This window comes from Asterias amurensis, chromosome 7 (assembly GCF_032118995.1).
Source record: "Asterias amurensis chromosome 7, ASM3211899v1".
NCBI classification, from domain to species: domain Eukaryota; kingdom Metazoa; phylum Echinodermata; class Asteroidea; order Forcipulatida; family Asteriidae; genus Asterias; species Asterias amurensis.
This window is the reverse complement of record NC_092654.1, coordinates 16,617,664-16,643,971: the sequence shown is the minus strand read 5'-3', so window position 1 is coordinate 16,643,971 and position 26,308 is coordinate 16,617,664. Positions and strand designations below refer to the sequence as shown.

General features: G+C 36.9%; 1 protein-coding gene across 24 annotated transcripts in view; it reads right to left on the bottom strand.

Annotated features, from left to right (window-relative positions):
- The window catches only part of LOC139940146 (titin-like), a 235,669-nt gene that overhangs the window by 108,349 nt on the left and 101,012 nt on the right, over positions 1-26,308 (bottom strand). For 23 of the 24 annotated variants that reach the window (XM_071936406.1, XM_071936421.1, XM_071936416.1 and 20 more), the window contains 10 exons: positions 25,205-25,350; positions 23,960-24,101; positions 22,780-22,851; positions 20,434-20,617; positions 20,006-20,109; positions 19,298-19,478; positions 18,519-18,676; positions 17,927-18,056; positions 17,195-17,485; positions 9,791-9,827 (listed from right to left, as the gene is read on the bottom strand). In XM_071936406.1, the coding sequence (XP_071792507.1) occupies positions 9,791-9,827; positions 17,195-17,485; positions 17,927-18,056; positions 18,519-18,676; positions 19,298-19,478; positions 20,006-20,109; positions 20,434-20,617; positions 22,780-22,851; positions 23,960-24,101; positions 25,205-25,350 (1,445 nt within the window). The remainder of the gene's footprint in view (positions 1-9,790; positions 9,828-17,194; positions 17,486-17,926; positions 18,057-18,518; positions 18,677-19,297; positions 19,479-20,005; positions 20,110-20,433; positions 20,618-22,779; positions 22,852-23,959; positions 24,102-25,204; positions 25,351-26,308) is intronic. The other variant, XM_071936410.1, reaches the window with a different exon arrangement.

Genomic DNA, 26,308 nt, shown 5'->3' with positions numbered 1-26,308 from the left:
AGGTAAGCAAGACAACCAACAAACCATGGGGTGTGTTTTAAAAATTAAAATATTGTTTTTTTTTCCTTCATTTCAAGTGAAATTACTTCCATTGTAATATAATTGGGACCAGTTAGTTCGAATTCCACAGAACTTTTCTGTTGATACTGATTTTTGACAAGTTTATTTGCTTCAAAGACAAACAGTTTGCATTACAACCAGTAAATGACAACTAACATTTTTGGATTGTAACCATTTCTGCTAAGACGGATACAAAAATTGGCTTAGCAGCATACCATTGCTTTGCCATTTTTTTGTAAATGGGCCACAACTTAGGCTTGTTCAGACCAGCTGGAATAAACTTTTTTTTGTTTATGTAAAACAAATTCTATTCTCAATTTCTGTTTCGTATGTTTGTTATTAAATCTGAGTAGGCGTTGATATTTTTTTCAAAAATATTTCTGAACGGTGACAGTAGTAGTTGTTATTAAATCTGAGTAGGCGTTGATATTTTTTTCAAAAATATTTCTGAACGGTGACAGTAGTAGTTTAAACTGTACATGTATATTAACTTTTCAGTTTAAATTCCTCTATAGCCATGTAATCACTTAATGTACTAGACAGTGAGTGTCTTTACATACTACATAAGGATTTGTTGTTGTGATCTATAATTAAAATGGGCAACTGGCAACGTATTCACCTGAGGACTAGATTTCAAAGAGTAGAAAAGAAGCACAAAAACAATTACCAGATTTAGGTAAACAGCCAATACAACATGTGACATGTACCATTTTTGACTGGTATCTTACTTATTACAGGTAAGCAGAAATTTGTGAAGCATTGTTTTTGTTTATAATGCCCTGTAAAATTACGCCCAGTTTGCTAATTGAGGCAACGCCAAAAATGAGTTAACATGAGCGACTGGATACATATTTAAAACTTTGTAATTGGCTTGTTAAATACGATGTGTATATGGGTAAAAACCAAAATGAATAATCTTCATCCCCGATGCAAATTTAACATTAAATATCTATTAAATATGATGTCCATGTACCACTCCTAAATGTATTAACATTCAACAGTTTCCGAGTAACTGACTAACTACATGAACACTTTGAGGAATGTGCAAAAATACATGACAGATACAGTTTCTCTGGTGGTGCGACATACAAGTAGCACTGCGTGAGCGTTATACATAATACATGGGATAGTATTGCACTGACGTAAGTCTATTTTGGACATCGCAAACTCAAGAAATAGTTGTGCTGTGTTGAAGTGTGGTGTGATCCCCGAGCGAGGCCCCCACGTCTGGTATGCTGGGCATGTACATCTCAGCATAGCGGGATGTCCTCCCTAGCTTATGCTAAGAGGATGATCGTCATGATAACAAAATATCACGCCCGGACATGACTTTCAAATTTCAACTATACAAACAAAATCATGGTGAAACTTGTGGCCGCTGCATTTTTTTGCACTTCAAGGAATATAGATAACATTTCTGAGAACCTTTTGTTAAAATACGCTAAGGAAGTTAAGGGGTGCTGTCATAATTGGCTACAATTTTACTGAAATTGAGAGAAGGTTTGGGGTAACAAAAATCACATCTCTTTGAGATTGTCAGTCCTGTGGCCGCTGCATTTTTTGCACTTAGAGGAACAGATAGTATTTCTGAGAATCTTTCGTTTCAATATGCTAAGGAAGTTAAGGGGTTGCCATCATAATTGGTTACAATTTTACCGAAGTTGAGAGAAGGTTTGGAAGAAAATCGGTATATCTTTGAGATTGTTGGTGTGATGCATTCAATGAGGGATGCATAGACAAGGCGGGATTTTGATTTTGAACCTGGTCTCATTAGACAAAGGGAGGGGTTTGTGTAATGCTGTACTTTTTAAAACTAGTACTACCTTAAAATGTTGAATACTTTGGCAGCAAGATTAGCAAATGTTTTGATCCATCTGTTTTAAGATTGATTATCATAAAGTTGAGAAAAATAAATTCACACTGAATCTTAACCTGATGTAAGTCTGAAAAAAAAATTGGTTATTTATCTATATTTCATTATATGAATGAGAAAATAGAATTAGCTATTGCAAACTTCTAGCCAACCAAAAAGACTTATGGTATAAATGCAAAAAATATTTAATGGCCTGAAGTTTTGACCATAGCAAAGTCTTTCCCATTAATTTTTTTTTGTGTTGAATAAATGACAGCCTGGAATCTGAAATTAGATATACTTTCTAAAATACTTTTTACACTATTCATTTGTACATGCACCAAGCCGCAAATACTGTCAAATCATCTCAAATATTTCTTGATTAAACCATGTTTCTACAATCAATAACAGCTTAACCTTGAGTAACCTTTTAACGTAGAAGATCCCGCCCCTGGGACTTAACACTAAAAGAAAATCCACAAATTCCTAGTATAATTAGATTTCCAAGTAAGCAAAGTGTAAAAAGTTATTGTGTCCTCAAAAATCTCACGGTATTTTGTTTTTCCTCCTTTTTTGTTTTGCCACCATTTAACATAGAAGATCCCTCCCCTGGGTCTACATAGTAAAAGAGAAAATCCACAAATTGCTAGTATAATTAGACATCCAAGCAACCAAAATCTAAAAACAATTGTTGAATGTGTCCTAAAAAATGTCAAGAGTAATTTTTGTTTTCCTCAATATAAAGCGAGTTCACCGATGGAAGCAGAGTTTTGTTTCATGAGTAAACTTGTAAGACTAACCTCCCTGAATAAGATCATAGATTAAGCATCATCAGCCCAAGATGCCAAGCAAGCAACGCCATGCATTAAGCATATGGCAGCCCTTACCATATATGGTGCTACTCTGTTGCTGCACTGGTTAAAGGGGTGCTGCAGCATTGACTGCATGGAAGAGCACAACTCTTCGACTTCAACACTCCCTGAGCATGTTACTTAAAGGGTCTAGGTACTTTTCGTAGGACACAAAACACACATTAAACTTACAGAAGATAATGATGGCAGAAAACTTCTGTTAAAATATTACTTGCTGAGGTGTTGTAGTTTTTGAGAAATTAGTAGTGTTTGTCTCAGTGAGACGAAAATTATTTGAGCATGTAAAAGGTATTTACCAGTTTTGTTATTTAAACCGAAACTGATAAACACCTTTTTACATTTGGGTTTTTTGGACATAGTTTTACTTATTTCTCAAAAAGTACAGCACCTCAGCAAGTAATATTTTAAGGGAAGCTTTATACCAACATTGTCTTCAAACTATGTGAGTTTAATGGAAATCTGTGGACATTGTGTAACCAAAAGTACCCAAACCCTTCAACAAACCCATTAATAACGCGGTCTAACAAATATACATGTGTGGGGTTTATCAGAACAGTCTGCTTTTGTCAAACAAGCTTAAAAGTTTCAAGTCACCTTAAAACAAAAGTTGGATAACTTGGCTCAATTACTAAGCCATCAATTTCTTAACATGCATTTGAGGCAGAAAATCTTTCTGTGCATTTGCAAAAGCCAGTAATTGAGCGTTTGGGATAGGGTTTGGGCTACAAATTTGAAAGTTAGCTTTCTAACAAGACTGTCGCTAACACTGTACGATCCTTTTAAAGTCACATTCACTTCAAAAGCGCCCCTGCATGTTTCTTTAAGACAGTCCACGGCCATGTTAGACTTTGATACATATCTCAACAGCTCGAACACCGTATGCATTAATTTTCAATTGAATACAAAGAGCGAAATATGGATTGATGTCAAGGAGAACATTAAAAGTGGATCGTACATGGATGTATCTTGGGGGGGGGGGGTGTGTGTGTTCCCTAATCCGTCAAATATGCATGGTATGCTTGTAGGTGCCTATACTACATTCTACTTTGTGTACCTACTGGGGTTACACGTATTGTTAATACAGAACCTGTTATAATTTATATAATTGTGGTTTTTGGGGTTCTAGATTTCTTTTTAAAATATTGGAGCTGTCCTTTCCCCTTTGAATATCTTCAAGATGTCTATATCATGAATTGTTCCTCGTCAGAGAAGAGGAACATCTTCAACATATTTTCTGACATCTTCCCTAGAAAGTTGTGTTTACGTCAAATGTTCCATTCAGTTTTACAAAACAATTTTGTTTTTCTTCAAAATACAAGTAGATAATGAGAGTAGGTTACAGAAACAGTACGGAGAAAACATTTTATTTTTGTAAGTTATTGGTTCCTAAGGATACGAAACAGTGCATTTAATATTCTAAATTCAATACAAATTTCTCTATGCTGTGTTTTGACACATCGACCAGAGTAGCCAATATATTTTCTATATGGATGACCCAAATGTTTACTTTCTTTTGTTTCCAGCTTTACTTTTGTCATAATAAATCAATGTCGGCATGTCCAAAAATAGCTGAGAACATTTAATGTTTACGTTTTTGTTCGTTGATTTAATTTTCCATACACAATCTATTTTTCACAGGACAAAAAGATGGCACAGTCAAACCATATGAAGCTTCTTATTCTAAAAAATCAAACTGAAGCAATTAAAAGCAAATAAATTTGAACACAATTATTTGTTTAAACCTCACTTCTAGAAAAAGCAGTCTAAGATTTTGCTCAATTCTTGAGCCTGAAATCACTAGATTAAATTTAAAATGAAAACATACTTTCTGAAGGAAGTATTTCAAATTGCCATCATTCATATCATAACTATTAAAAAAATATACACTTTATTTTTTAGCTTTAAAAAAATAAAATAATAAGAATACAATTTACAATACAAAAATTTACACAAATAATAGAAATAATAGTTTTCCTACCAGCCGTAACTCCCCCTTGGAATCCGGGTCCATTCCCGATCACGTTAAACTGGCACCAAAAAGTAGTCTTTTATGTCTTCCTCCCCGCAGAGAAAAAACACTAAATTCTCAACTCTTTTTTTTTTGTGTTCACGATTCAACAAACTAATCCAATCTCTCTTTATTTCTTCGCCGAAGTAGGAGGCCTTTACAGCCTAGTTTCCCTCGTTCTCTTGATGTGGTTTGGTGGTAGCACTGCAAGTCAGTCCATCCCGACAGATTCAGCGGCGTGCAAACTCATTAACATAAACCAGTACACGGCTGCACACACTGCACTCTGATTGGTGGGAACCCCACAAGCCTGGATAGACTACATTCCAGTCAGATAAGCATGGTGCCAATTATGTGGACGGTTTGCATAAGCCCGCCCCTTGCACACTTCTGGTTGTGTAACACAGGCCATGAATATGGATTTAAGTTTATTTGTCTTTTCTTTGGTTTCTGGTATTTGATTGACACTGTTGGGCCAATTTAGCTTAAAAACATTACATGTTAACTATACACATTACATGTGAACCAACCTTCACTACGCCACATACATTAATTGCATATGCAGCAGCATCATGAATATTCATATTACTAAAACTGATCATGAAGATGTCCAAAGGCATCTAATTCTCGACTAGACACTTTCTCTGACTAACCCAAGTCAGAGAGAAAGGAACATAAACCTGACGTCATTACACGATACAGACCAACATCTTCTACATATTTTTTCTAGAAAAAATGTTGGACCCCCTAAATTATTACTCTAGTTTCAGCTATGTGGGTATTATCAGTCAGCTATGTGTATTATCATATAATGTTGCAATGCTAACGTAAAGGGTCCTTGCTCTATGGTCAAACCAACCTCCTAACCTCCCTATAAAATGCAGGCAACAGATACCACTCATACAAGTTACTGGTAGCTCACTGCTTACAATAGATGGTTCACCTCTCTTAAGATACATGATCACACCTTTCAGAAGTTTGGTTTAGGGGAGTCATGGGGACAAACAGAGATCACACCTAGCTCTTCTCAGAGCCAACATTTCTCCCAAAAGCATTTTTAGTGCATGGTTGTACATGAACCTTCAAGTTTACTTACTTATATTTATGCATGACATCATAATTCTTACCCAAACTGAGGCTATGGGCGCAAGTTCCCCAGCACTTGCAGTGGTTGCGCCCATTGCCTCGTTTGGGTTAGCATTGTGACGTACCTCATGCATAAATATTAAGAGAGGCCTATAGTTAACTAAATGTAACTTAGCTTATAAACTAGTATCCCCTTTTCCAAATACTTTTCCAAATGAGTGTAGCCTTTTTGTGTTTTCCCAAAATATTTACTTTAACTTAATGTCCCCTTTTCCATAACAGTTATGATAAACTAATGTCCCTTTTCCAAAGCAGTTAATCTAAACTAGAATCAACTTTTCCAAAAAAACAACAGTTATTTTCCAAAACAGTTATTCTAAGTTAATGTCCCCTTTTCCATAACAGTTATTCTAAACAAGCATCCCCTTTTCCAAAACACTTATTCTAAACAAGCGTTCCTACTCCCAAACTAGTTATTAGAGGAAGCCGCTCAAATGAATCTCAAGATACAGTCTCAGTAATCAATTCTATTACAACTCCATCCCGAATGAGCCTCTCCAATGCCACACCGATGGAAAATAAATCTGTCTCTAACTGGCCACAAACAACACGTCATCAAGAAACCTATCTACGCAAGTAACAATGTAAGTCGCGGAATAAAGCAGCAACATCATGCTATCAATCGGTCTTACCACGCTGTCCCGTTTTTCCTTGACACATTTCTAAGCAGTGTGTCCTTGGTTGGTGCGATGTGTTACTGTTTTAATTTGTAGCCCGGTCTTGTTTGTCACCTGTGTTAAGACTGTTTTTTTTTTCTAAATGAGTACAACAGGTACTGTTGCTTTTGCATTATCATTGATAGCAATCAACTTAGTTGATGTTGTTGTTGTTGTTGTTGTTGTTGTTTCATTGTTGTTGTTGCTGTTGCTGTCGTCTTCGTCAGTGTTGGTGGGTTGTTGTTGTTGTTTTTTTTTTTTTTTTTTTTTTTGGGGGGGGGAGGTATTGATAAATAAGTTTAAGATTGCTTTATATGCATTTCTTAATGAAAGCCACCAAATATGAATTATAAGGTTAGATCTTCCATTATAGGTCATTAGTAAAAATCCATTTTATCATTGTTCTAAAATAAAAATGTACGTCTGATAGTTAAACTTCTTGTGATAATTGTATTTGAATCAAGTTTTGAATTAAGGTACTGCTCTCTCTGAGAGAGTTAATTGGTTGGCTCTGTCTGGGGCAATCCCTAGATTTGTTGTATCACCTCTAAACAAAAACTAAACACGTTTTCATTATCTACTCTTCACAGGAATCTTTGGGCCCTCGAGCAACTGTGATAGTCACCTGTGAAGATTCGTTGGTTTAATAATGAGAAAGAAAGGTATAAACAATAAATATTAATAACTATCTCCATCGCCAGATATTTACCCTATGAAATATGGTGAAATGGTGGGCTATTCATCAAATATTTTAACGGGAAAATGTTGCATTTGGTGTGAAAGATTTATAGGACGAAAGATAGGTTTGTGCCAAATATTGAAATGGGAAAAAATATTGTGTGGATTTATTTGATAAATGTTTTGTTAGGTTTGATTTTGTCTCTAGAGTGTGTAACTTAATTTTAAATGGTGGAGAGAAATAAAAAAGTAAAAACAAGGAAAATCCATAAAATCTTGTTGAGGTTCAATCACTACCATATTGGATCATAATGACAAAAATCCCCCTCCCCGGTAAAACCTAAATCCCAAATGTGATAAAAAGTCAAAAATTATCTGTGCTTCACTCCTAAATATCATAAGAAAAAAAACAGTACACAAGAAAATAACATCTTTAAAAGGAACAAAACTCCATCCATGAAAAAAAAAAAAAAGTTCCACGTAACACACACTGTTTTGCTTTATCAAACACGGTTTCCTGGCATTTACACCCGTTTACCGATATCCCCGATTCTGGCTTTAATTGCGATCGTTTTTACCGAGGCTGCCGCTCTACTGTAAGCGCGGTGTCATATTCCAGCCCTGTGGGAAACTATTCATTGAACAGGACACGTCTCTCTATACCTCTGTCTTGCCTTCTTTAAACACTCCAGGTAAAATGTGCACAAATATTGAAATCTGCAATTCTTGTAGACAATTTGGAGTTTTAACACGTCTGTAAATTTTCCGAGGTGTTGTTTTTCCCAATATCCAGTGTAAAGGTAGACAGGTTTGGAGTTTCCACACGCCTGGCATTTTTGAGCTGTTGTTTTATTCAAAGTCCTATATAAAGGTGTCCTGTACAATGTGCTCAGATGTTAAACTGATGGTGTGTGCTGTTGATACGTAATGCCTATCTTTAGAATTATGTTTCTTTATTCCTGCTACTTTTTTCTTGTAAGGGCAAAGCAGGACATACTTAAGGACACCTTTTTGAGGGAAATGTTATTTTGTATTCGGACATTTCCAGGGGCACCGAGGCAAAGGCCAGGGGCATGGAGGCAATTGTCCTGATGCCTCCATAAGGTATTAGGCATGCACAGGCGTAAAGAAATCCACTTTCCCAAATGATTTCTTTTGATAAAAATTCAAATTTTTTTAATACTTAACAAAGTAAAATTTCATCAAATCAAGCCTTCTATGATTATGAATTTGGGTAACAAAGTCTTTTTTACTCCTGTGTAATGTGACCATTTAAATTGAAACACTTTTATATCCACTTATATTTTGGCAACAGCTCAAAAACCTTCAACGTCTTTGTGCACGTAATTAGATGTTGATATTTATGCGATCCTGATAACTTAACCAACCTTTTGCAAACAAGATTATCTTTATATCAAAGGTTACGCAGAGTCACAAATAACAATTTCTTTGATCGGGCGTCAGGTTTAAGAACTAAAAATACTTCTATCGGCTTATTAAAATGGTGTGACTCTCTTGACATTAACTTTAAAGGTATACAAAAGCAAAACAAAATTTGCATGCAAGGGTTTTTTTTTCTTCCTCTCTCCCTTGTGTAAGATTACACTCTATTAATGGACTATTAAATATTAACAAAGGGACACCGAGACAACGTCCTCCTTTCATTCCTTTTCCACCAAAGCACAGCTGAATATAAAGTGGCTTTTGATGAATGTGAGACATTTGTGATGAAGAGACAAAATCACAATTGCGGAGACTTTCCCTAAGGGAGTGGTTCTTTTGCTTTGGGAAAACGTCCCCGGTCTTAAGTGGATAACAACTGATTTACAATTTAAGGATATTCCCCTTAGGGCAGATGGGAAGGGGAAAAGAGGACAATTTTTACTGTGAAGGGTTCAGCTGGTCAAATCTTGTAAGAAGGTCAGTCACTTAATTTGTTTTGTGTCCTGCTTTCTTTTCTTTTGCTATTTTATTTTATTTTTATTTTTATTCTTTGGACAATACAATAATTGTTATAACAAGCAGAGGCTGTCCAGGGAAAGGCAAAAGTAAAAAAAAAACTGTCATCAAAAAAATCATTTGCCTTCCCAGACCTTGCTCATAAAAAGAGTAAAATTCATATACTGTCTATAACACAGAAATTAAAACGTTCATTTCTTTCTGTAAGCATTTGTATAAACTTGTGCTTCATTGGCAAACGGTATTTCTAAAAAAATAAACATCCCCATCCAAAGTTTTAATTTTAATTCAATGTTAATTTTAACAATTTTGTTTTGGTCAACATTATACATGAAAATGTGTTTATAACAAATTGCTAGTGTTTTATGTATTTTTTTCTTTTAATTTTTTCAACAACTTAGTATATTAAATACAATTGGAAAAGAAGCTTTGAGTTCAGAGAACAACAAGATAACCTTTGTTCTAGTTGTGTTCTCTTTTTTGAAACGTGCAAGACTTGCACAGTGTAATATGAGGGGTGTCCCCAAGAGGCCATTCTAGACAAGTTTAAAGTTCTTACCTGTCAGATTCTTTGGTCTTGATGAGTCGTGAAGGACCTAAACAGAGACAAAAATTAACAAGAATCAATAAATGTTTTGCATGTATCTAGAGATAAGCATAAGTTGTTGTTGATTAGTGATGATGACGATGAGATTTCTAGAAACAGTTGTAATACCATTAAAAAAAGACAAATCAAAGCTTCTCTTTGCTCACAAATAAAGATACTATAAAATAAGGTCTTTAGGTTAAAGTATAAAAGTATTATGTATTTATCTAGAAAGTCCAGTGAGCATGGTTTATACAAAATAATTAATAAATGCTTTAGCATACATCTAGACACAAGCCCAAGTTGTAGTCAATTAATGACAATCATGAGATATCTAGAAACAGTTTTCATACCATAACAAGAACACAAACCAACACTTCTTATTTCTCTTTATTCACAAATAACAATACTTATTTGGGTAATGTAAATTAAGGACTTATGTCCAAGAATACAATTATAATACATTTAATACATGGAAATGTGCATTGGGGAAAAAGAATATTAAATATTGGTTTTAAGTATTAGTACTGAGTAAACAGAGCTACCACATCGGTGTACATGGGTAAAACCAAAATTAATATAGTGCATTCATCTAGAAAGTCAAGTATCACGGTTTATAACACATTAGTGTCACTAAAATAAACAGCATTGTATTACACATCACAGCTGCCGCAAATCACAAAAAGCAGAGCCCAAAAAATGTTTACACCACTGACAACAAAATTCAGTCATATCTAGAAATAGATCCAGCTGTTAAAGCTCTCCATGAACGGACGACAGAACAAGGCAGTCTCCTCATGCAGCCTACTTGAAGGTTTTCATGCACAGAGCCAATCAGGGCCTGGTGAGCAGACGAGGCTGGTCTCGTCGGTATGTTTGGTATGCTGGATATGAGAGGTATGTCAGGGGGACCTTTTGGGGCAGACTAGAAGAGTATTTAAGTCGCAGTGTTGGAATCATTTCAAGAGTTATCGCCACGGAACATGCAACAGTTTATGAAGACGCAGACTAGACGAGACCCAGAGGCTGTTTCATCTTGAGAGACCAGAGGCTTTTTCATCTTGGGAGAACCTGAGGCCGGTTCATCATGGCGGTAAAGAAAGGAGCAAAGAGGAGACAAGATAAAAAAGACAGAGGAAAGAGAAAAGCATGAAAGAAAGTTTGAAATGAAATAAACAATTTTGAAGGGAAAAGGAAGATTCTTGGATGTCTCAGCAACTTCATTTCCACGCGTCAAGTCAAACAATACACTCATAGTTAAACAGACCACAACTGAGAAGGCCACCCTCCACTCTCAAGGTTATGATTAATTCCTAATCAAATCAATTTCGACTAAGAAAAAAACATATCTTTAGAACTCATTCCTTAACTCGGTCATTTCATTTTAACGTTTTCCTCAACACCACAAGTTAGACAAGACGTTTAAATAGACCACAACTGAGAGGGTCACCTCCCACTCTCAAGGCCATGAATAATTCATGATCAAATCTCTTTCGACTAAAAAATAATCTTGAGAACTCATTTCTTTAAAACTCCACAATTTCATTTCAATGTTTATCTCAACACCATAAGTAAGACAAGATGATGAAAGCACACCCACTTTCAAGTCCATGGACAATTCATGCTCAAATCTCTTTCAACTTAAACAAAATAACAAAATCTTGAGAACTATTTCTTTTAAAGCTCAATTTGTTTTTCGTTAAAAGTGTGACATGACAAGATAAAGATAGTGGGAGAGACAAAAGAGTACAGGCGAGGTAAACAAAATTAACTCATCAAAGACGACCCCAGCGCTTCCCCAGACAGAGTTTTATATGCAAGGCAAGGCAGATGGTACCCATACAACCCCCCCCCCCCCAACCCAAACCAAACTTCCAATAAAGATTCATACCATCCTATAATATTTCTACCGTCCTTCCAGATTCCCAGTAATTGGTTCTTGCCTTTCATTGGAGTGCTTTTAATTGGGATGTCCGACATGTTTAAGCAGATGCGACATATAGCTTCTGTTTTTCTTTTCTTTTTTAAAGGAATACCTTTCATTAAAGCTACTGGAAATTGAGACTGCGAGGTCATGTCAGGAGGTGATAAAATGTTTATAATCACAATGAACTGGGTTTAATGGTTGATGTCAGTTTGGTTTTTATCACAGGATTTTTGTGTGTTAATTGAACAGTTTTCATTGAGAGGATATTTCTAAAGCTAAATCCAGATGTTTGAATTGATGTCTCGAGTTATTTCATCTCTGTAAATCACTCTATCATTGAAACTTTCTTTAACGGTTTTAGAGATTTGAGAGACCAAAATATGATTGTAATCATATTTCAATCTCTGGAATCGTTCTCAAAATTAATTTCATAAATTTCTGTGTACTTTTTCCATCCAGATGTGAATCCATGTTTTATGAAATAGTTTGCGACAAAAATAAGATATATTTATTTCAATCTCTGGAAACATTCTCAAAATTACTTTCATAAATTTCTGTGTATTTTTCTATCCAGGATGTAATGTAATAGATTCTAGACCAAAATAAGATTGTTATCATATTTTTGTCTCAGGGAAAGCTCTTGGTATGACTTTCAAAAATTTTCTCTGTCCTTTTTTATCCAGATGTGAATCCCTGCCAAGTGGAACACCATGCAGCATTTGACATTCTCCTCCACAGTATAAAACATGTGCAATGTATCCGAACACCAGCACTCTCCTTGGAAGACCCAGTCTGTAACTATGTACTCATCATCATCGCTAAAAACAATTTAGCATCTCTCTTGGGTCTAGTCATCTGAAACAAACCTCACCCTGGGCACAAGCCAATAACCCTCCCCGACCTTTAAGGAAAATATTTCAGGTATTCTAGGTGATCTAAAAGATGAATGCACTTCCAAGGAAGATGTTGAATGATATTTGCTTCCAAGTTGAATCATACATGAAGGAATGCATTCCTGGTTTGAGGAGTACAACCACAGACAGACAAACCAACAAAATATCCCACAGACAAACAAACAGACTTCCTGTATAAGGTGTAGACAAACAGATTGCTAACAAATTATGTCTCCCTTTCATTCAAGTATGCGTTGTTATCCATAATGTAAATTTTAATTCATGATATATATAAATTTAAAAAAACAGTTTAAAAGCTCCTCACAAAACACAGAGAAGAGCAATCTCCAAAGAAGAAAAAAAAATGCTCGCAAACCAAAACCGTTTTTTTTTTAAGGCAGAATTTGGTTACCACCAAACCAGGTGTGTGTAAATAATATGTGTGCAAAAAAGCCCACCTACTCAGCGGCAAGCTGGCAGGTACTCAAAGGCCCAACTGTGCAAATACTGCCTGCTGATTGATCCTGATTGGCCAATTTACCTGTGGTCTGGCTCCCTGTCCCCCTCCCACTGTGAAGACAGGGAGGACGACAGAGGGCTGTTGACTGACTAGTGACAGTATAGCTTTATCTTGGATTACGAAGGAGTACAACATTAGGAATGTTATATGATCTAAAAATACAAAGATGACTTTCACAATGTATGAGAGAGAAAAGGGCATTGATTTTGAAGGTGTAAACGACAGAAAGCATGAAGATAAAAAATGTGGAATTCTGAATTAAGAAAGCAAGATTCTTGGAAACATGAGTGGAATAGAAATGAAAGGTGGGAATTTGTCGTAGCTATGATGATAATATTAATGTTTACATTAAAATATTAGATGGAAAGCAAGGGTGAAAAAAATGTATTCAATACATGTATATTTGTTTAATTTGGAAGGGAAAGGAAAACTTTGTGAAGATCGTTAAAATTCTTTCCAAGCAGACATGAAAAAGTGGGACTACATACATACTTTGTAATAGTGGAAAAAAGATAACACAGCTGATAAACAGGTCCAACAAGTTTATTTCCAATATATATTCAAAATTCCTAAGCTCTACACATGCTCCGACAATGACATCAACTTCTATTTTTTTGCTGAGAAAAAAGATAACTCCCACACAAAATATTTCACTTCTGAGTAAGTAAATCCAAACACGATGCACAACGGTAACCAAGTGTATAGATTATTCCCCCCAAGTGAAAATGAAAAAACAGTCTGGATGGTCTGAATATAGCGTGTTCCATATTTCTTACACTACGCACATTCTTGAAGTTACAGATATAAGATCCCCATGTGTTAGTCATATACAAACAACCTTCCGCCCCCGCATCGAAAAACATATCTCGCCAGATCTACATTTCAAAACGTTTGACATTAATGGTTGTGAACAACACAAAACATCACTCCCTCAGTTTCAATTTTAAGTGGTAACCATGAAATAGTATAAGACAACAAGTTCAGTTGGACAAGTTCAGCTGAGTTATTATGCGTACTAAGATCAGTATTAGATTTAATCTTGAAGATAAAGGTTAACTTGTGTCTCCAATTAACAGTCAACAAGTATCCAAAGGGTTAAATTACAAAGGAACATAACAAGGATTTCAAAAAATATTGATACAAGTGCTTTTTGTGACAAAGATAAATAAATCTTCCTCTAAGAATAAACTATAAATGATAGTAAACTTGCGGGTACAACCATGTAATAATTCTCTTTTAAGGGAGTGTTGGCTCTAAAAAGAGCCGGTTTGGTCTTGACGTTTCAAACAGTATACTCTGCTCGGCTTCAGGAGAAATCTTCCTACATGTACACGTAGGTTAGCGAACGACTGTTAGTTAATAAACAGAAAACATCATATGAATTACTTTTCATACCATATTTATTCAGGGTGAAAAAGTACAAAAAGAAACCCAGAAGCCATGTTTCACACAGCTTCTAAGCAGATATACTGTACTTGCTAAGCTAATAAGTGCAGGGAACCAATACCAAACAGTATAGAACCAATACCAATCAGTATGAAACCATTGAATTTTAGCTGGTAACCTGTTTCTGCTGCGCAAAAGCTTTTAATGCTTAGCAAATGCGCTTAGCAGCTTTATGAAGTCAGTTTAAGATTCATCAATAATAATATTTGTGTCTTCAATATGTGCATGATTGACATTACAGTCATGGATTTTTTTTTCTCCAAATTTATCTCTGGTTGACATTTTGTCATAAAGCCGACTCTGAACATTCCTTTCTGGCCAATTACTTTAAATGCTAAGCTCAATCAATACTAAAGCAGTATTGAAGATGACATCTTGTTTACCTAGTTTCACTCTAACCTTTGACCCTTTATGACCCTTTGAGCTAGAAAGGTCACAGCCTAAGCTGGCAAAGTGTGCACAACAACATGTCACCTTTAAATCATATTCATATTGCACAAGCTACACGATTCTACCAAAAAACAATTTACAGGCAAAACACTTCCAGCTACATGTACTTTCAAATATAATACCTGCTCTTTCGCTAAAGTTATCAATCCTAAAATTCTCTTGAATGAATTCCACAATTCAAAAAGAGAATTTACTACAAGTACTTACTCTATTTAAAAACACTATGGGTGAAACAATACAATGTGCAGAACATAATATCTTTTAAAAGTTGAACAGCTACATCGGTGCCTGAAAAATTCTGCTAGTAATCACTTTGTGTTTATCAAAACAGTAAAAATCTGGTCGGAAGTAATGCTTTTATAAAATTCAAAAAGGATAATTCTGTTATAAAAAAGGCTCTTCCATCTCCAAAAAGTGGCATCTTTTTAGATTCTCATCATCTTGCAGAAGTCAGTGGGAGTAAAAAGGCTCAGATCAAAATGGACGGGCAACTTCTTGGCAAGACATTATTGTTAACTTTGATTTAATTTAAGTCGTCAAACTAACACTGTTTGATGGGACATTCAACTTTCAATCAGTGCTTTACTGTGCAAATAGTATCAAACAAACTGCACAAATCTCTTGAAAGAAAATCAGACTTTAAAGATATCTGTGCATTATTTGGAATTTTGGTGGAAAAGTTCAACTTAAAAAGTAGCATGAAATGAATGGAATGCATTCAATGTATCAAATGTCAAGAGAATAAACTCGAGAGGGAAAAATTATTATGTGGGAAAATGACATTAATTTTACATTTCAACAGCCATACCTTGATCAGTAGAAGTGGTCAAATATATTTACTTATGGTAGAGGAACATGCTGGAAAAGCTAGTGGCTTATATAGAACGGAACTTAATTCTTGTGAACTACACAAATTGAAGTAATCTGAACACAGCAGCAGAAGCATGCAATGACCTAAAGAACTATTATGTCTACTAAACGAAAAGTGAGTGTACCTTCAAATGAGATATACGGGAATGGGTTAATTTAATTTGGATTATGACAAGAAAAGAAGATTGAGGGGTAACATATGTCAGTAGAGCAGCCTGGATTAGACAGTCCGACAAGTTAACGATTCACAAGCACTCTGTCAGCGAGACAAAACGTCACCGCTGATATTGCAAGAAGGTGCCACGCCCCGGGCCACACGCCGGCATAGCTTCAGGGTGGAGAGACCCCGCCCATGTATCCAAGAGACAAGATTCAACCTATGTTACATCACCTGAGGGGTGACACCCATCTCCGAGGGCTCTAGCTGCGCCAAGGCGCAATCACTCCCTACCCAGGGGATGACTAAAAGGCAGGCCAGAGATCGGGCTCAGTTTGGGTGCTACTACCGCAGCTGGGCGACAGGAGGAAGGAGTGTGTGTATAGGATGAGGAATCGGGCACCAGTGGCTACCATCTTCACGACTGAGCATTGTGGCAGCAAAAAGATTACGATGCCACGGAAGCTCGTCATCCAGGAGCGAAAAAACGACATGAGATGGTGAAGTGAAGAAAGTGTGATGGAGGAGGAAAGAGAGAAAAAAAGAAAGATGGAAGGTGAGATAAAAAGGAAAGATAAAAGGTGGGAAAAATGTGCTTGGTACAAAATGTTTTCCCATGATAACCATGGTAATTAGAACAATCAAACAGTCCCTCATTACAATCACAACACTCTACTTGGACATGCAATACGCAAGGCATTAGAACACTAACACTCGACAGTGTATATGTAATCAAACAACATATCGCTACTCTTACTAAATAAGAATTTACATTTAAAACTATATAAAGTCAACCTATGTTTTCACTCACTGGTTTTACCATCACCAACAACTGTAAATAGATCAACAGATTCCCTACCGAGAATCTTTGAAAACTTGTGAGCGATCGATTTCCCTTGTATAGCAGAGCAAAATGCTACACAGTCTGTATCAGTTGCTACTCTAAAGTCACCATTTGCTACTCAATATTGGCAATTCAGTGTACACAAAACAAGTTCATGCTAATTGTCTTGCTATGTAAAATTGCTGGACGCAATAACTCCCTGCTTGTTTGTCAAGCTTCCAGAGCCGTTGACTCATCTCATAAAATAAGCAGCTGAAATCTGCGTCTTACCTCCAATCTTAAGAACAGCGGAGCACGTGGTCTGTCCGCGCTTGTTCTTGGCCTGGCACTGGTACACGCCAGCATCTTCGTCGAAAACCTCCCCGATGATGAGAGAGTGCTTCTCACCCTCCTCCGAGATCTGGAACACACCCTGGTTGACTTTGACGCCGTCCTTGAACCAGGCGACCTCTGGCTTGGGGTCGCCCTGGATGTGGCAGTCGAAGCGTACAATGTCGCCCTCGAAGGTATTGCGATCACCGAAAGCACGGACAAAGCGTGGGGCATTAGTAGTGGTTTCCGCTGGAACATACAATGGATTTTAAATCAACAGTTTGAATGAAGGAAATTGAAGATCAATTATTGCCATCTTTCCGAATGGATATAATTGAAATGGTAACAGCCCTAAGACTGTAATATGTCAGTGCTGGAAAGTGTACAAAAAATATGTTTTGAAATCAAGAGTGTATCATATTCATTTTGACTTTCCCAAATTTTTAGGTTGAACAAAAACAAAATCCAACTTTCCCCCTTAAGTTGCAGCTTTTACAGAACAAGTTTGTTTTCAGTTTGAGATGTTTAAAGCTTGACATGGTGTGGGAAATAGGAAGCAATAGTTAACTTGCAGGAACAATCGTGTGCAAGAATCTCTTTTGGGAGGGGTATTGGCTTTGGAGAGATGTACATACGAGTGAGATTTCGGCCACAAATAATTGAAACTTCATTAAGCAACAGGAACCTTACATCCAATTCGTAGCTGAGCCACTGAGGTGCAATCTCCTGCATCGTTGCTTCCTTTGACGCTGTAAGTTCCCGCATCTTCAAGACTCACCTCTGGGAAGATGAGAACATGACTCAACCCTTGAGATGATACCTAAGAAGAAACACAACAAATAAAAAATAATAATAACAATTTCAAATATTGGACATAAACATATAAATGTTAACATTTGAACCACTCATTGGCCAAAAATAAATAAAAACTTATTTGCAATGTCAATACTTTTCACAACTACATGTATACAATTGAATTACTTTCACAATCCTTTTTTTTTTTTTTTACTCTATATTTGGCTGTAATTCTAAAAATCAATCAAGCCGTAAAGGTGTTTTTACATGTCTTATGGGTAGGGTCTACGTCTGGGTATTATGTTCATATTTTGACGGGGTTAGGTTGATTAGGTTGACTGGGGTACTTAGTGAACATAAAAAAGAACAGAAGAACCGGTTGATACATGTGTCAAGAAATTGTTGGGTTTTTTTTACGGTAGTAGATCATGAGGATATTTTTTCAGATCCTCTTTGTAAAGAAACATAAATATTTCTCTAACTCTACCTGAATATGTGCGCTAGACGTGATCTCTGTCCCGTCTTTAGACCATAGGACCTCTGGTTGAGGATCTCCAGAGATCTGGCAGTGGAACTCCACTCTCTCCCCCACTGCGGCAGACTGGTCAACCAGCGGCTCCACAAAGTCTGGTGGTGTCCTTGGTACTGCAGAGTAATCAAGACACTCTCGTTATTCAGTTAGCTTTGAAAAAGAAGCCCATGAAAAAAATATATTCTGGGAGAAATGGTGGCTTTTATAGCGCACGATACTTTCTTGGCGTTGTTCACGACTTATGTACAAGTACTCAGGAAACTCAACTCAAAATTTTTACTTTTTGGAACCTATTTGTAGCGCGTTGACCAACCATTTCAAACCGTTCAAATGCATGGATTGTGTATGATGGTGCAACTATGTTTGTACATGTAGAGTGCTCCCGCAACTTAAGTTTTAAAAGTGTTTTAAACATAAAGACCTTGCAAAATCCGCCAACAGCAACAACACAGATTAGTACAAAATTTGCTCCAAATCTGACAACTGCAAACAAAGTTTGTTCCCAAGAACTCTACTTGACTTGGATGCACTCCACCAGTGGAGCAGTTCAAGGGAGCCATCACCACTGCCTAAAATCACAATCTTTTTTTTTGCACAACATTTATATAGAACACCTTGAACAAGTGTCCACCGCTTTAAGACACCACACCTCAATCCTCGAACAGACTTTCAACGATTACTAGCATAAAAGTAAAAGTAACTGCAATCAGAAACAAGAGGAACCTGTAACTTACCATCGACACTGAGTACAGCCGATGACGTGGACTGCCCAAACATGTTGGTAAGAATCACTTTATAGTTACCGGCATCTAAGGGCCTGACGTGAATGATAAGAAGACCGATCTTATCTCCTTCTTTGACAAACCTCACTCGAGATGTTTCAAACACTGGCTTCTCATCCTTGAACCATTTGATCTGATGAGGAAATGGGTCAAGACAGAGTCAATTTTTGTCGCAAAATTTTAAAAAGTATTATTTAAAAGGAAGGTGTACAATTGGTAATCAATATTATTGGCATAAAAAGCCTTTGGTTAGAAGCCTAAATGTTCATCAGCTTTTGATAGTATGAAGCATTCTGAGAAACATTTCACTTTCAGTAATGTTGTTACATAAAAAGATACAAGTTTTGATGCCCCGAAATTGCAATATTTTATGAAAGTCCCTTAACCTTTCTTGAAATCATCTAACTCCTTTGGAGTATGCAGCACCAGCACACTCCTTTGGAGTATGCAGCAGCAGCAACCAAATGGCAAGCAGGTTGTTGATCAACAACCTCTCACCATCATAAGTAACCATAAACTCCTACACGATGTCTTGCCAAGGAACACAGGAGTGATGCTAGGGATTCGAACCCACACTCTGATGACTCAACCATCAGAACTTGAGTCCAATGCTCAGAATAGGGCAAAGGAAAAACACATGCCAAAAGAATAAATTCTTACATCTGGTTTTGGAGAACCTTTGACTCTCCCTTCAAAGTTAATGACATCCCCTTCAGTGGCGGCTATGCTCTCAAGTGGAAGCACAAAATCTGGTGGTACTTTCTCTGCAACAACAACCAACAACGAAACTCAATACACATCTTCAAAATTTGTTTCTTTGTTTTTACTTGAATTTTATCTTACTTCTTTTTGAAAATTGGTCTGAATGTATGTCCTTTCTTCTGAAAAACTATTGTTTATTCTCCCTGAAACATATCTTTTAAAAAAAATTTAGAAAAGAATTGTACAACTGCATCATTTTGTATGACTCAAAGCAAAAAAGGAAAAAAGAAACAACATTTCAAAAATAAGTTTTAACCATAAGTTTTTCAAAAAGTAATGTAATGCAATAACAATAACGAAGGAAATCAAAAAGCCGCTTTGAACACCTTTGATTACGAGATGACACTCAGATCTGACGGCCCCATGAGGGTTTTCAGCTTCACAGTAGTATGTACCCGCGTCCGTGGAGCTGGGTTTCTTGACAATGAGGGCATATTTGTTGCCTAGATGTTGGAACTCATACTCATCTGATGACTCACGGATAGGACGATCTTTGAAATGCCATGTAACCTGAATAGAGGGAACAGAGAAAGCTGTTAAAACACCCATCTTAAAAATGAAGAGTTGTCTCCAAGCAGCTGAGAGATGTAGCGCACTGCACTCAAATTCTAGTGCTTGAGTGATGAGAATGGGGTTCAAATCCCAGCCAGGTTGGTGAAGATACTACATGTAGTGTAATAGTGCAAGATGTCAACTACAACGGGAGATTTTTAAGATGCTGGTGGCAGCAGACATTACGGTCCTTTTTTGGCGGCTCTGAGCATGCGCGCACATGCTCAGTATTGTTTGCGTAGGTCTGAGCACTCGCACTTTTGGCAAGAACTGTTAAAAAGGACAGTCCAAAAGTCTCTTGCTTCTCTTCACCCCCGTTATATAACAAAGAAAAGGGTGAAGCCTCTCCTTTTTCTACATGTTCAGCAGTTCAGACTACGTACTCACCAGGTCCAGGGGTGCTGAGAACAAACTAGGGAAGATGTATCTGGTCTCAATGCCAGGCAGAATTATGCTTGAAGCCATTAGCAAACTGGCATTAGAAATAACCTTCGCTTCACCTGACGTCATCATCAGAATAATCTTGGATGCGCCATTTTGGTGGTCAATGTCAACGTGTGTTGTTCAGAAAAGTCCAAATTTTAGGCGACCTGGCGTTTACATGTAAACCTATTGACCACCAACATGGTGAGCGTGGCATCAGTTGTCGCGTGTGACGCGCGTGCAGGGGGTCAATATACCACTGTCGTTTGACACATACAGAGGATACAAAGTGCTTTTGCTTGGACTGATATAACGTGAGTGCTTTCATAAGTGTTTGTATGATTTTGAATGTTTCCCTTGATACAGACATGATAGTTGGCCCTTGCAAAAAGTGGTTACATTAGTAGAGTACAAAAGCTGACCATTTAAGGTGGATTCAGCATGGATCAAAGGGCTAAAAAGTGGCAGAAAAATCAAGGGCACTTTAGGGTGATGTAAAGACTTTTGCTTTGGAAGTAAATTCTTGCTATAAATGATAGGTGCAATATTTCAAAATTTTGAATCAGGTGATGGGTCCAGACTAAGATTCTCAAGATGTAGAGTGTCGGAAGTTAATTCTAAAAAAAAGGGATGAAATGCATTCTAGTGATAGAAAATTTCAAACAGGAAGAAATGAGAGTGTCTCTTTTATATCTAATTGCATAACAATGTGCATGAGCTATTGCAGCATAAACCACTTAATTAGCTCACAAAGGGTGGTCTGTGATATTGCTTCGAGAAATGCAGAAGTCATTTTATAAAATCTTAAGCGAAAAGCCCTGTTCAGGCGTTGATACCTGGCCCTTGGAAAAAGTAGGAATATTTATCAAGTACAAGAGCTGAATAACACGCACATTTAAGGGCTTTTCTTTTTGTTTACTTCTCAAAAACAAAAAACAAAAAAAACAGAAACTAAAACAGGCATGAAACCAGAGGCCTTTGTAGCCCCAGTTCTTGTCTTGTGCCCCTTCAAAAGTTGCCCATGGACTTGATAAGATTTTCAAATGGAAGTGCCCTCTTTGCAAAATGAAAATGACCTTGCCCTCGAAGACAAAATTCTAGGCCTGCGGTACATGTGTTGTTTATTGGTGAAACAAAAACAACTAGCAAGAAAACCAACTAGAAAGAAAGAACCGAGTGTATTTAATGATCTTTTTCTCCTATTAGCCCAATCTACACCTGAGGCCAATTTCATAGAGCTGCTTAAGCAAAAAATTTGCTTAAGCACGAAAATAGCTCGCTTGTTTTACACATGTTACTGGCCAAAATTTCATGCCATATACATTGCTTGTGACTGGTATTTAGCTATTGTTTACTATAAACATAACAATTGAATGGAGTCTTGGCCGGTAATCTGATTTTACTAAGCAAGCGATTTTTTTGCTGAAGCAAAATTTTGTGCTTAAGCAGCTCTATGAAATTGGGCCCTGGTTCCAAAGACAACATTATAGGCCTGCAGTGCATGTTTTGCTTTGTGCTGGAACAAAACCAACTAGCAAGAAAATTAACTAGCAAGAAGGGGAAACAACCGAGCTGGTTTGGTGATTCTTTTCCCCTATGAGCCCAATCTACACCCGGATCCCCCACTGTGCTGTACACTAAGCATTTCACTACGTATTGCCACAAGCGATGTGATCACATATCGATGACTGACTTACTTGAACATCAGGAGGTTGGAAGCAGGAGGAGTTAGGAGAGGACGGAAGGGACAATGAGTCCCCCTCCTCGCTCTATAACGAACATTAAATGTAAGTGATGTTTGAAGCTTTGAATGGTTTGAGGGATAAGAATAATCTGCTCTAGAATTTCAAGGGTTTTGGGTTCGAATCCCATGCCTGTGATATTTTTTCACAGGACTCGGGAAAGTACTAAGTATACAGTGCTAACCCACATCGATGTATGGGTAAAAAAATATATATAAAATACTAGTAAACTTGCGCGTAAAGCCATGTAATTTTTTCTCTTTTGGGAGAGTGTTGGCTGCTCGTCTTCAGGAGAAAAGAACATTAAATGGTTACTCTCAGGATGGTTCCCACTCAGGGTTACCAGTCAACTTTGGTTTAGGCAATTTTGAAGACATATCTTTTTGTGAAAACAAATATTAACTTGTATTTTGCATTATAAGCATTTAGTAGTTGTATTTTTTGTAATTTAGGTATTCAACAGTCCTGGTTTTGAACGCTCGACTTTCCAAAACCCCTTTTTAACAGCTGCTCATTATTATTATTATTGGAAGATAGGGATCAGCAAATCGACTACATGGTCCATTTTGATGGAGGCCACCTTAAATGTTCAGAGGGCAGTCAATTATACTTGAATTTTGCTCTTTTAATCTTAATGTCATTGAACATAAAGCATTTGTGCAAAGAGTATAAACCCTTCCCAAACATATTTCTACCACTGTTTTTACAAATCATGTGTTGTTTTAGTTTTCTTTGCCAGAAGCACTACTGTGCAGCAGCCTTTTGAAAAGGGGGGTTTTAGCCATGCAAGTTGTTGACAATGCTTTGGGTAATTAACATCACTATTGTACGATCTTAAATCACTACATTACACAAACAAATATAATGGAGATATTACACTCTATTCATCGAGGGAAGGGCGATATACGGTCAGTAGTAACCCTTGTTTTTTGGATAAAATGGCTGTTCCGGGGCTGATTTCACAAAGCAATAAAACTCATTGCAAGACAAATTGTCAGCATTACCAAAGTGATTTCTGATGTCACACTATACTTAGCAACTACAATTGATTTGCAGTTAAGATCAATCTTAGCTCATTGTGAAATCGGCCCCTGGTTGGCAACCAATCGATGGGAACCATGAAGTCATCCATTACCTTGGGTGGCGGGTTACCAACGATGAGGACCTCCAATCGCACTTGAGCACTTTCAACGACTTCAGTGGTCTGCTGTAGACTCTCTACAAACACAGGCTTGCGTGACATCTTGGGTGTGGTTTGCAGCTGTAAGCTGGTCACACTAAAACAAAGCAAATATATAGACAAGACAACAATTTAACAATTGTACAAGGATTTTTATCTCCTTCTTAAACCTTTAGGCACCATTCATTTATGTATAATCATCACAAAACGCCCAGACATTGCTAATAATGTTTACTTCTTTAATCAAATTTTGTAAGTAAAAATTCCAACAGAATAAACATGATACTTTAAAAATTGGAATACTATGTTAACAAACTATGTTGGAAAAATTTCACATCCAAACATGACCTATCATTTGACCTCTTTATGTGAATGAAATTAGGTTAAACCTTGTAGGTCAAATGGAGTAGGTACAAGCCCATTGTGGCTACTAACATAAGTAACAGACATGCCACCGTGTTTTTGAGGGGAAAATGAGGAAACTGGGAACGCTTACAACAACAAAACTGTATACTTTTTTTCAATTTTCAAAGTCTTTAGAAAGAAGATATAGGACATTAACTGATAAGCTGAAAAGTTGCATGTCTGATACAATCAAAGTCTTGCCTCTTGCAAATTGGGGACTTGACAAAACACTATATGTAGGGCACTTTTCTATTCATGCAATTTTACACCAAGGAAAAAGTAACAAACGATTTCATAAGATGGACCCGGTTAAAGCCATTGGACACTTTCGGTAAACAGTATTATCCAAGGCCCACACTTCGTGTATCACAACTTATATATAAAATAACAAACCTGTGAAAATTTAGTCTCAATCGGTCATCAGAGTTGGGAGAAAATAACGGGAAACCCACCCTTGTTTCCCCACGTTTCGCCGTGTCATGACATGTGTTCAAAATAAATCTGTAATTCTCGTTAGCGAGAATTGATAGTTTTACTGTTTTCTCAAAAAGTAAAGCAAAGATAAGTCTTTCACCATTACCTTCTGTAAACCCTGTAAATTATTTGTAAATCTGTGTACTTAAAAAATTCTGTACCGAAAGTGTAATAAGGGCTTTAACATAAGTCAAGGGGGAGTTTTCCCATTTGGGAAATAAACAAATTCACTCTAATACTTGAAATTTCAAACATTGACAATTCTGAATGGCCACCAAACGAAATGAAAACTGACAAGTAGGTATTGTCAATTTGTCTTACTGAGTCGCTGGCTTCTCAGACACATCGATGGTGACTGCGTTAGACTCCACTCCAGCCGCATTTGTGGCGACCACCTTGTACGTGCCCGAATCGTCAGGTTGAGCATCTTTGATGACCAAGGAATAAATCTCCTTGTGTCTCTTGATCTGTAAAATGGCATCACACCACAAGTTAGCACGATTTTTTATTTTAAGAAATTCAAATCAGAAGTTTCAGAACAAAAGTAAAAATTTCTTCCCGCAAGCAAATTGCACAACATTATTATACCCGGATGAACTCTGTTCACATCAAACATGATCCTTGACGTTAGTAAGAATCTCATCAATATCTCTTCCCACCAATTATTCACACGAGGAGCAAAAGGTGGGGTCCCATGCCACTCATGAACCTAATCGAAGCTCACACCTCTACGAGCAGAATATGTGTGTGAAATCTAAGTTGGGTAAACTATTCCAGCTCTCCCCTCCGAAAAAAAACTCAACCCCCAAACAATGAATGAAGGGTTTCCGGTGAGATCAAAGACGTTTGAGCTACTTGGAGGTACATGTACATGTTGCTTTAAAGCGATGGAGCTGGAGTTATGTGACAGTGTTTTGCAGAAGATAGTTTTGGCAGTGGGCAAGTTTAAACAATGACCATTGGTCGACTAGGTACTTCGACTTAAAAATGTGTGCTGGATACCAGGCAAATTCAGCCCTTAGCCGACTAATGGTCCTTGTGTAAAGCTTGCACAGAATGCAAGTTTGCTTGGTTTTTGTAGTTGTTGGTTTTTTTTGCTTAAGTTCAGAATAGAATTTGAAAGGGGACCAAAAATGGGAGAAAATCTGTCAGCATGATTTGACAAGAACTTTAGAAAGTGGAGGTTGCAGAAAAGTCAAAGGAAAAAGGGGAAAACATCAGATAATCGGATTGTGGTATCAGATTACTTAACAAAATTACGAAACTCATTTTTACTACAGTAAACGCTACATTTACCATGTTTACAAAGATTTTCAAAAGCATGCATTAAAGAACAGAAATGAATCAACTCAATAAAGGTATTTAAAACAACTGTGTGACTATGGTGCCTTTTTAGGGGGAAGGGGATCTACATTAAGTGTACGT